Below are 12,829 nucleotides of genomic sequence, written 5' to 3'. Positions count from 1 at the left end.
CCCACTCTCCCTGCTACCGGGGGGGAGGTTAGTGCGAAATGCATTTCCCTTGGGTCAGGATTTTATTTATACGGTTAGGAATTTTTTTTTTTTGAAATGTATAAAATAAATTATAATTATTATTATTAAAAAAAAAAAAGAAAAAAAAAGACTTTAAAATAATTTTTAAATAAATTTCATTTCGATCGTCTCTACATTTTACAAATTTTTTTTTTTTTTTCATTTGAAACCATTTATGTATATAATTATTATTAATAAAAAAAAAATAAGATTTTTAAAAAACAAAAAAAAAATATTATACAAAAATAATTTAACAGAAACGAGATCAAAACAGACAAAAAAAAATTCAATAATAATTACGAATCAGATGTAAATTAAAAAAAAAATAATAATAATAATAAAAATACAAAAATCCGTAGTAATAATAATATTATTTGTAATAAATTTAAAAAATTAAAAAATTATCGGTCACAATACAAACAAAATAATCGAGTGAATTTTATTATTTTTTATAAAAAGAGATCAATAAAAAAAAAAAAAATTCATTTTTAATTTTAATCATCGTCATTATTATTATTATTATTATCATACCTGGATAAATTTCATTTATAATTTTAATATCAAAAAAAAAATTAATACTTTTTTAATCCTTTTAAAAAAAATATTATTTGCATCGTGACCTGTTAAATGATAACACAACCAAAATTAAAAACAAAAAAACAACATTCCCGTTGTATCCCTTTCATCCCTCCCTACCTCCCCGGAAAATAAAAAAACATAAAAAGAAAAAAAATTCAAACTTAAATTAACGATTATAAAAAACAAAACAATTTAAAAAAAAAAAAATGTCGGCGATCAGAAATTTATATTTCGAATCAAAAAAAAAAAAAAAAAAAAATTTTTTAATATATATTTTTAAAATTATCTTGCCATTTAGCACGTACATACACAAAATATTATTATTATTATTATCATTATTACTATTCCATATATATATAAATATATATATATATATATATATATATATATATATATATATACTGTGTATAAAGTAAATCACATATAATACTGAATAACAATTAAAAGGTGCGTAAAAAAAAAAAAAATTTAAAAAAATAATAATAATAGTAATAAATGAGGTAAATAATTTTCACGCAAAAAAAAAATTATTATTATTAATAATAATAATAATAATAATAATTAATAATAATAATATTAATAATTTTTACTATTATATATATATTTTAATTACCAGGTATGCGATTTCACCGGGTTATTTATTTAATTATTATTATTTTTATAAATATATATATAAAATATTGTAGTGTACCTGTTTCAAAGAAAATTTTTTTTTTGTTTTATTTTATCCAAAAAAAAAAAAAACGTTAAATTATTATTATTATTATTATTATTAATTGATAATAATTTAAATAATTATTTTCGAATCTCTCTCTCTCTCTCTCTGGCTTTTCCTTAATTTCTTTTCTCGTTTTCAGCCCTAATCGTCGTTTTTGTAGTGGAAAAAATAAATAATTTTTTTGTTCGTTGTAATTAATTAATTAATTAATAATTTTTCCTTTGAAAAAATAAATAATAATAATAATAAAAGGTCAATGAACGGTGATATCACTAAGAAAAAAAATAAAATAATTATGATAATAAATTTTCATTTAAAAAAAAGGTAAATGAATTATTTATGTATGTTACCTAGCTAGCTAACAAGCTCCTACCTTCCTCCTTCTAGTTATTCGTTTAGTTCGTTTTTTTTTTTTTTAATCCCTGATAAATTGACCCCCCGTTCGTGTATATAAAATACATTTATTTTAATTATTAATCACTTTTTTCTCCTTCAATTAATTTTTTTTTTCTTGTGCTGTTTTTTTTTTTTTTTTTACTGCGTATTAAAATAAATCGTTTCCGGTTTTTCGAGAGAGAGAAAGAGAGAGAGAGAGAATATTGTTAAATTTTAATAAAACGTTACGTTCGCGTTATTAAAAAAAAATTTGCGTGTAAAATTATTATTATTTATTCTTCTTCTCCTTTTTTCTTCTTTCCAAACATTATTTTTTGTATATTAAAAATTTAAAAAATCGAACGATCGATTGATTGATTGAATACAAAAAAAAACTTATTTTTAATAACAAATTATTTAAAAAAAAAAATAATAAAAATAAAATAATAATAATAATATTAAAAAAAAATAATAACAAATTTACTGAAATCTTTTAATTATTATTATCATTATAATTATTAATAATATTATTATTATTATTATTATTATTTAAAAACTATATATATATATTTTTTTGTTTTCACTATAATTAAAAACAATACAGAGAAGACATTGTTTTACATATACACTGGGCAAAAGTTTTTTTTATTTTTTATTTATATTAAAAAAATTTATTTATTTATTTTTTTTTTTTTTTATCGTTTTTAGTTTATTTATTTATTTATTAAAAAGGGGAAGGGGGTTATTTTTTATTTATTAAAATTTGTTTTTTTTCTTATTTTTATTTACCAATAATAATTTATTTTGTACAACTACAAGGTAATATTTTTAAATGAGCTATTAACTACATGCCTCATATTTTATTTTATTTACTTATGTATTTTTTTTTTTATTAAATTACTTAAAATAAAAAAAACTCACTTATGTACAAATTTCCAGTTCTTCTTCTTCTTCTTTATCTTCTTCATCTTCTACTACTACTTTTTTTTTTGTATAACCTCTTGTTATTGATTTTTTTTTTTTTTTTACTATAAAAAAAAAAATAAAAAAAAATGTTTGTATATGCACATATATAATTATTGCTTCTGAGGTTTGAAAAATAATGTCCATTTCCGGCCATCGGAATAATAATAATAATAATAATAAAAGCATAAAAATAATAATAATTGGTTTATAATTCGTTTTAAAATTAAAGCTTTTAATGAGGGGAAAAAAAAAATGAAAAAGGTTTAAGAGATTGAGAGTGAGAGTGAGAGGGAGAGTGAGAGGGAGAGAAAGGGAGTGAAAGGGGGAGAGTGAGAGAGAAAATAAAATTTTATATTGGAACGGTATGATGGCCAAAAACAACCCCAGAAAAAGGCAATGGTCACTGATGATGCTTTATTGTGACCCCGCCATTTGTAACAGAATGATGATTGGGTACGGCGTGACCGTGGTGACTACCGTGGTGGTGACTCGTCGTGTGGTGGTTGGCATTGCTCGCTGAAGTGTTGTTATTATTATTATTGTTGTTTTGCTGTTGTGCAGCTTGTCGTTGATGAGTTTTTTTATTTTTCATTCTCCTGTTTTGAAACCATATTTTTACCTGCCTTTCTGTGAGATTTAAATTCCTTGCGAGTTCCCACCTTTTTTGTTTTGATACATATGAATTAAATAAAAATTCCTTTTCTAATTCCAATGTTTGAAATTTTGAATAGGGTTTACGTTTTTTTCTTACTGTTACTTGACCCGTCCATTCGAGTGGATTCGTACCCGTACCGCAAGTCCCTCCTAGTCCCATTCCAACTCCGAGTGAACCTGTACAAAAAAAACAAACACATGGGAAACATTCCCAAATCATTTGAAATAATTAAAAACAATCATTAACAAACATGCAAATGTTTTTTTTTTTTTTCGTAAGCAAACTCATTTCATTCATTCTAAAAAAAAAAAGGGTAAATTCCCTCTCCTTTCAAGCTCCGCCTCGTCCCTCTCACCCCGCAAAAAAAAAAATAATAATAATAATAATTATGACGTTGATATTCTATCGATTACGTAATACACGATGATGATGATGATGCTGCGATTGATGGTTGTTAGATTACGTCACAAATATAAAACGCAAGGACATTAAAATGATTTACGATTAAAACGTAAAAATATTTTATTTTTATTTTTTTTTTAAATGAAACCAAAGTGCCAACCTTACGAAAAAAAAAAATACATTTTGTCAATTTTTTTTTTTTAAATTGTTAATAAAACTAAATCTTTCCTTCCACGTTTTTCTCCAGTTTTAACCACAAAAAAAAATTTTTTTTTTAGTTTAAAAAGGCGTAAAAACCTAATAGTTTGCGAAGGTAATTCAATAAGTATCGACTCCTTTTTTTTTTTTTAACTTTTCAAATTGTAATTTTGTCAGGGTTACCAATTAACGAGTCTTTTACGTATCTTATTAACTTTAATGAATTAACGCCTTCATTTTCATTTTCTCTTTTCGTATTGAGTTAATTTAAAATGAAAAAGAAAAAAAAAATACGTTTTCTACAAACTGCATTTTTCTTTTTTTTTACTATACTATTCGAGACCACCCAACATTTCATTCACTCGACTTTTTCTTTTTCTCTTAGTATTTTAATAAATAAATAATAATAATAATAATAATACTACGAGAGTAAAAATCTAATTGCACGTAATTAATATTTAATTTAATTTTTTTTTTTTTTTACAAAACGACTCTTTTGAAATTTCTTTTTTTTTTAATTTGTATAATTTTTTTTTTTTTAAATTTTGTTGTTATGATTATTATTATTATTATTAATTAATAAATATTTCCAATGTTTTTTTTTTTTTTAAATATTAAAAAAAATTATAAAAAAAAAAAACTTGACGTCCATGACAGCTTTTATTTTAATAAAAAAAAAATTATAAATTCATTTAGTTAATGCAGTGCATACATATATAACGACGGGTTTTTTTATATATTATTATTATTATTATTATTATTATTATTATACAACTTTGTATAAATTCTCGTATGGAAAAAAAAATCGATAACTTCAATATATATGTATATATATATTTATAAAAACGACTTTTATCGATTAATCGAGTATCGTTTTTTTTTTTTTTATCGATTTTAGTATATGTAAATGTCTTCACATATATATATATATATATATATATATATAGTCTTTCTCTCTCTCTCTCTCACACACACATACACTTAACGTTTATTTACTATAATTACAAGAATCGATTAAATATACCAACGAAAAAAAATAATTGATTTGAAAAAAAAAAAATGTCCGCCATTTGTGTGTGTGTGTAATGAAGGCCAAAAGGTGAACATTCTCATAAAATGTGTTTGTGTGTGCATTTGCAAACGGACATTTTTAAAACGGATGATACAATGATATATATATATAAATATACATCTGCTGCTGTTGTTGTTGTTGTAACATTCGGAGGGTGTAATTGATGCTTTGATTTCCCTATAAACGTTTAACGGATAAAAAAATTTTAAATCGTCGATTATTATTATTATTATTATTATGAGATGGGGTTTTGCGAGTAGAATGCGTCGTCTGACACAACGTGTATTTCAATAAATTTTAAAAATAATATGGAGTCGTGTAAATATATCGAATGATTTTTAAATATAATTACGTAATTTTTTTTAAAAGCATTCTAATGACACGAATTTAATTACGTTCGGTGTAAAAAAAAAAAAAAATTCTCTAACGGATTTTTTTTTTTTTAAGCATCCGAGAAGATATACATGAAATTTTATTTGCTCGCATAATAAAATTTATGTTCGGGTAGCTTTCACAAGAGAGAGAAAGAGAGATAGAGAGAGAGAGAGAGAGAGAGATGTCATACCGTTATCGGCCTACATTTAAAAAACCGTAGATATATGAACTATTTTAAACGGTTGTTCCTTATTTATTAATTAACCGCCGCAAATCATATTTTCTCCTTCCTTCTCCCTCCCTCCCCCAGGTATCATTTCATTCATTTATTATTATTATTATTATTTCACTAACTACGTCATTTATTTATTTCGTCAAACTAAAAAAAAAAAAAAAAAAATTTCATTAACGAAATTTATAATTTGGCAAGAAAACGAAAAGAATTTTTTTTTTTTTTTTTTTTTATGAACGGAATTTAAATATTAAAAAGAAGGAGAAAAAATAACGGGGGGAGGAGGAAGGCGTAGGAAGGGGGAGGAGGAATAATGGAAAAGTTGGGAAGTTTCAACGATTTTTTTTTTTTTTTTTTGGAAAAAAAGGGAAAAAAAAAAGAGAGTGGAAAAAGAAATAAAAAGCGAGAATATAAAAAGTGGCGGAAAACTTTTTTAATAAATCTCGATAAAATGTTTTTTTTTCTTTTCATTTTACTTTTTTTTTTTTTTTTATTCAGTTGGTCGCATGTTTACTTAATAGGAAAAAAAAACAAATAATAATAATAATAATAATAATTAATATCGAGTTGCTTTTAAATTTGACCCACGGGGTGATTTGTTATCATTTAATAACTTTTTGTTGCGAACCTTGTCCCATTGCTATAACTTATACAAACTCAATATTATTGCGAAGAATATTGTCTATGTATACATAAATACATAAGGGAAATAAATAAAAGTCAAATTCATCCTATCGTAAATTACTATTATTATTATTATTATTATTATTAATTTTCATCGGAAACATGATGATGATATGTAAAAGACAATAACGAGTTGTTTTCTTCCTTTTTTTTCCTTTTTCTTTTTTTCTCGTTTTTTTTTTATAATAAAAATTAATAGTAAAAAAAAATTCATAAATTTATTAATAATAATAATAATAATAATAATAATAAGATAAACCGAAAAAAAAATTAATTAATTAATAAATTTTGCAACGTTGTTTTCACTTTAAAAAAAAAAAACTTTATGATACATAATTTTGTTGCATTTCTTTGAGTAAAATTGCAACGAATGAGTTTTTTATATAAAAAAAAAGGAAAATGATGGACAGCCTCCCCACGTTGCAAAAGGAAAAAGGAAAAATGCCGAAACGTGTTTTTTTTTTTTTTTTAAATTAACAAGAAATTTTTTTTTTTTATAGTTTTACTTGTTAACAACCGATTATAAAAAAATTAAATCCCTGAATTAGTTTTTTTTTAACTTGCACTAATTTCACATTACCGAGCTTTTCTATAACGCGTTAGAATAATAATAATAATAATGTTAACCGTCACTACGTAATAATAATAATAATAATAATGTTAACCGTCACTACGTAATAATAATAATAATAATAATGTTAACCGTCACTACGTAATAATAATAATAATAATAATGTTAACCGTCACTACGTAATAATAATAATAATATTATTGAGCATATTTATCCATAGCTAAAAAGAAAAAACACGCACGTGGTTGAAAAAAAACTTACTCTTGCATCGTTTCCTCGTTATAATTTTTCGTTAAAAAAATTAAATTCATGTTTATTTTACCATCTACAAACACAAACTGAAATCACAAACAAACAAAACAAACAGACAGACAAAAAAAAAAGAAAGTTTTTTTAAAAAATAAAATTATGTGAAATCTAGAGCAAAGGGTTGAAAAGAATAATAAAAAAAATAAAGGAAAACATAAATCAACCCCCCTTAGACGGTTAAAATTTTTTCGTAAAGATTTTAAAAAATAATAATAATAATAATAATAATATACGAATCGTATGTATAATATATATGAAATTGTCGTACGTTTGTTCGTTCGTTTGTATAAAAAAAAATTGTTAGTTTTTTAAATTGAAAAATAAAAGAGAAAAAGTTTAAAATTAAAGTCACAATTCTTATTGTGTGTGTGTGTGTGTGTCCAGACGAAAAAAAAATTAAATTCGACGCCCGACGTTAACTAGACAAACACAATCAGAAAAATTGTTGTTTTTGTTTTTGTGTTGTTGTTGTCATGTTTTTTTGGAATCAAACGTGGGCACGAACATTTACCCCGAGATTTTAAGCGTAATTTAAATTCGACGTTAAATGTTTGAAACGTGTCAATTTAAAAACTCAAAAAAAAAAAAAAAAATTTTTTTTTTTTTTTCTAACACACGAGCCCACGCGATTTATATTCGATAATGGTGGAAAGATTTGCAAAAAAAAATATCCTACTAAAGAAAATAAAGAATTTATTGATGAAACCAAAAAAAAAAAATTATTCATGGACATTCACGTATAAAAAAAAAAAAAAAAAAAAAAAAATCGAAAATTACCTGGATCAACCGGTCAAAGTCAGGCCCACCTTTTTTTTTTTTTTGTCAACGGTAGCTCCGGTCATAAATATTTTGAATCCAACCGAATTGGGTCACATACATGTGGGGAAAAAAAAAATCGTTTTGAGTTGTTGTTGTCGTCGTTTGTTTCGCGTCACTTGGTATCGAATTGCCTTTTTTTAGGCACCTGGTAACCGTCTTTCGATTTTCTCAACATTAAGGTATCTATCCGTCTTTTTTTCGTCGTCGTTGTTATCGATGAGACGGCAGTTGCATGGCAAAATGAATAATTATAAAAAAAAAAAAATGTCAAGATTTTTAATAAAGATTAAAAAATTAATTACGACGACAGAGAAAAAAAAAACAATTTTTTTTTTACCTTTTTATTTTGTGACGAACAACAACAACGACAATCGTTTTTAAATTTATTTATTTAATTCTACGTCACGACAAAAATCAATAGATAATACGTCGTGAAAAACAATAATAATAATAATAATAAATACCTAAAAAATTTTTGTTTTTCGTACCCAAAACAAAAAAAAAAAAAAAAAAATTTAAATCGAATCTCATGAGTTAAAAAAAAAAAAACTTGGCATCGAAATGATAATATTTATTTCAAAATATGTTTTTTTATGCGAGGACGTGCGTGTGCGAGTGCGTTACGCGCATGCGTTTTACATTTGTCCATTTTAAAAAATTTAAAAATATCGAAAGAGTTAAAAAAAAAAAAAAAATTCACATCCTAACGTCCTCCGCATCATTTATTTAAACTTGAAAAAATGTTTCGTTTGTTTGTTTGTTCCATCTTCCGTCCCCCCCCCCCCCCTCTTCCCTCCCCTCCCACTCCGTACCTGAAAAACGTAATAAATAAATGACGTAATTAAACAAAAAAAAAAAATTTGATGTTTGTCGTGGGTATAAAAAATACGCAAGCGTTTTAACATTGTACCTTCACACCACGCGCGCGTTACTTGTTTGTACTTTTTTTTTTTTTACAAAGTCGGCAAACGTAATTTAAAAATTTTTTTTTTCAAAGTCGCGGAGACAACTTTGGATTCTGTGGTCCATACTTGGATAACATCAACAAAACATATAATACATAATAAATTTTTTTGAATCATTGTCGAGTGTCAAGACGTTTGACAAGACAAAAAAAAAAATTTCTCGTTTTTTTTTTTACCGTTTTAAATTGCAAAAAAAAAAAATTCATAGAATTCATCCGCATACTTTTTTTTTTTGATCTCTTTTCAAAAATTTTCCACGTTGAAATTTATTATAAAATAATAATAATAATAACAATAATAACAACTCATTAACAACTCTCGAGTTTTTCAGAAAGTGAATAAATATTTATTATATCCGTAAGCTAAACATCGATTTCAGTTTTCTTTCTTTTTTTTTTCGTGGAATTTTTTTTTCGAAATTTTTCTTTCATAAGCTAAACATGAATGGGAAATGGTCAGTTGTTGTTGTCGTTGGAATTTTTGTTATTGTCCAGGAGTAAATTTTCCGTTTTCATTCCTTTGTTTTTTTTTTCTTTTTTTACTTTCCTTTTGCAAATTAAAAAAAAAAAAAAAGTCGCAGACGCACATGTGAATTTTTTCTTTACCCCCCCTCTCCCCCCCTCCAACTTACCCCTCATTTCCTTCCCCCTTCCTCCCCGAACAATTTTCTTCTTATTTTTCTCATTTCAATCTTTTTTCCCCCGTCTTATTTCTTTTTAAAGTTTTTCTTTTCCCCCCCAAGTCATCATCATCGTTGTATAGGAAACCGTTTTTTTTTTATACAAAACTTTTCCCCCCCTTCCTGCCCCCTCCCTGCACTTTATTTACTTTTATGAGATTTGGTGATTTTGTGTATATGTATATAAATGTATAAATTTGTACTCGTGTCGGTGTGTGTGCGTCGAATATCTCGTGTTTGTTTTTACACATGCCATTCCACTGATTGCATTTCTCATTCTTTTTTTTTTTTTCATTCGTTTTACATCCCCTCGTTTCATTCTTATTCCATTCCATCTCTCTCTCTCTCTCTTTAACTTTTTCTTATTCTTATTATTCGGTCACTAACATTTTCATTTCCTTTGTTTAAATGTACGGGGATTCTTTCTTCCTTTCTTGATTGCCAATGTGATTTTACCAAAATGTGATATTAAACCTCATCAAATAGATTAAGAAAAGAGAGAGAGAGAGAGGAAGAGAGAGAGATAGAAAATTTTTTTTCCAATTTCTTTTCTTCCCTATATAAACTTTTTCTACATTAAACCTTAAAAAAAAAAAAATTAATTTATAAAATATGAGGAGGCTATTAAATTTTTATCCGAGTCAAAGAAAGTTTGTTCATTCAAAAACAACAACAACAACAACAACAAACAACACACACTCCGACTGTTAATGGTCACATACAAAAAAAAAACAACCGGTTTTTTTTTTTTTCCAGGTATGAATTCAAATCTAAATCATTATCAGAAAAAAAAAGAAAAAAACGGATAGAAACATTTTGTTTTAATTTAATGTTGCATAATAAAGTTTTTTAAAATAAATTAAAGTGACCTTTATCAAACTTTAAAAAATTGATGATTATGTGATTGACCGGTCACTACATTTAAAAAAAAAAAAAAAACGGATTTAACCATCTCATCGCGTTCCATATTTAAAGGGAAAGAAAAAAAGAAAGAAAGAAAGAAAGAGAAAGAAAATTTTTTTTTTTTGCTTTGTTAATAAATAAATCCTCGTTAAAAACCAGTTGCGCTATAAAAAAAAAGAAGTAATAATAATAATAATGTTAGCATTCGTTATGTTGGAATGAAAAAGTATCAAATTTTAGTGTTTAATCAATTCCAGATAGAAAATACAATTTTTTTTTTTTTGATAATGATGTAGTTTAACGGTTAAAATTTTTTTTTTTTCTCCGGTATTCTTTTTTTTTTTTTTTTTAAAGTTGTAATTCTGTTTGTATGTGTGCCGTTTTGTACTTTATAAGGTTTTATAGTAGTAGTAGTAGTGTGGGTTATTATGAGTTTTTTTTTTTAAAGAGAGAAATATGGTTAACCTTGAAGATAAAATTATCATTTTTTAAAGAATTTTTTTTACCTTTTTTTTTTTTTATGAATGAAATGTAGTTTGCTAAACTAAAACGTTTATTTATTATTATTATATTAAATTTTTTTTCTCCAGGTGGAAATAATATAAGAAAGTTTTTCCGTATTATAAAAAAAAAACGTGGAAGAAAGTTTTCATTAAAAGAAAAAAAAATTTGTAGTTTTTTTAGGTTAAATTTTATTAACGTAAAAAAAAAAAAAAAAAAAAAAAAAAAAACTTACCAGGTGGAGGATATGGCGTTGTCGGAACCGGATCAGAAGCTCCATAACTTCTCAGACTGCTGTAACTGTCGTGTGGAAAACCATCGGCGACCATTGCAGCAGCAGCCGCTGCTCTCCTAGATTCTTCTTGTATGTAGGGTACGCTCTGGTGTCCATGATGATCGACGTGATGTCGACTGGCTGAGGAATATGCATTACACCAAGGGGTTTGTGCCGTGAAACTTTGATGACACGCGGAAACGGAGCTCGGATCAGTAGGATTCGTTGCAGAAACGGATGAGTTATATTTAAAATCGGATGTAGGAGAAGCTGTGACCGCGGGAGGCCAGAAATTTAATTTCCTACTGTCCCTCGAAGTGGGATCAGACGGTAGGTTATAATAATTTGATGCGGTTGAGTATTGATGATGACTTAGACCGGTAGGAGGTTCGAATGCTGTGGCGGAATAATTTTCTGCTGGAGAATAATTCCAAGGTTGGGATCCGGGGTGACGTATCACTCCGCTCGCGGGATCAACGGAATCATAGGAAGTTGTGAGTCGTTTGGCAGGTATGTGCAAGGGCCCCGTGTTATTACTAGCAACCGATGAGGAACTGGGTGATGTGGAGGACGTCGTAGCCGTTACCGGTACGACAGTTATGCTAACGGAGTTTGGAGAGGAAACAGGCGTGCTCACTGTCGGAGCAGGAGGAGGACTTTCTTCGTATAGGCTCCCGTTCATCATGGTCCACCAGCCTATCCCGGTGGCAGATCCCGCGTTGGAATTAGCGGCTGTCGAATCAATACCCATCGCACCGATTGTACCCCCGTGTAAACCATTGTCGTAAAGCGTCGCGGCGCAAGCCACGTCGCCCCCGTGCCCGTCGGTGATGATGATGGTGATTGTTTTAATTAACAGTCCCCAGGGGAATTACAAATGCCGGCAATTCAACCGACAAATAATTATATATTCAATGATTGTAATTGTCAAATCGCACATTGTAATGTTTCCAATTTAATTAAAACAAATAATACACGTTTCCGGAAATTTTTTTTCCATCCATCGGCGTTCGCACGTTGATACGTTGATTTTTTCACACGTTCCACAGAGAGAGTAAGAGAGAGAGAGAGTGAGAGAGATAGAAGAAATAAATAAGAAAAAAAAAGAAAAAAATTACATGAGCGTTTTACATTTCTTTTTAAAAAAAACCGTAAAGTTTTTTTTTTTTTTTACATTTCAAACTTTTACCAAAAAAAAGGGTGAAAATTTAACTACGAAATTTTATTATTATTATTTTTATTGTCAAAATTATTATTATTTTCTTTTTAAAACATTTTCACACTGACAAGAAATTTTCTTTTCTTTATATTTCAGGTGAATAACCAAAGCAATAAATATACGTTATTCAATATTATAAATGAAATAACAACAACAAACAACAACGAACAACAACAACAAAACCATCAACCCTTTTATTTTTTTTTTCCTTCTATACCACTTTCTAAAACTTTATTATTATAATTATCGGTCAAGTTAAGTATAAAGTTTTTT

The 12,829-nt window shown here is 26.4% G+C and overlaps 1 protein-coding gene across 1 annotated transcript; it reads right to left on the bottom strand.

Moving 5' to 3' along the window:
- Window positions 1-3,098: 3,098 nt before the first annotated feature.
- Phum_PHUM219670 (Homeobox protein Hox-A11A, putative) lies at window positions 3,099-12,088 on the bottom strand (the record flags this gene model as incomplete). Its single annotated transcript, XM_002425717.1, has 2 exons — window positions 3,099-3,529; window positions 11,299-12,088. 2 exons carry the CDS (start codon window positions 12,086-12,088, stop codon window positions 3,099-3,101), a joined length of 1,221 nt encoding a protein of 406 aa, XP_002425762.1.
- Between the last annotated feature and the right edge of the window lie 741 nt (window positions 12,089-12,829).

Source organism: Pediculus humanus, genomic scaffold (assembly GCF_000006295.1).
Source record: "Pediculus humanus corporis 1103172107571 genomic scaffold, whole genome shotgun sequence".
Classification (NCBI taxonomy): domain Eukaryota; kingdom Metazoa; phylum Arthropoda; class Insecta; order Psocodea; family Pediculidae; genus Pediculus; species Pediculus humanus.
Note: the sequence above shows the minus strand (reverse complement) of the source record. Positions and strands in the feature narration are given on the sequence as shown.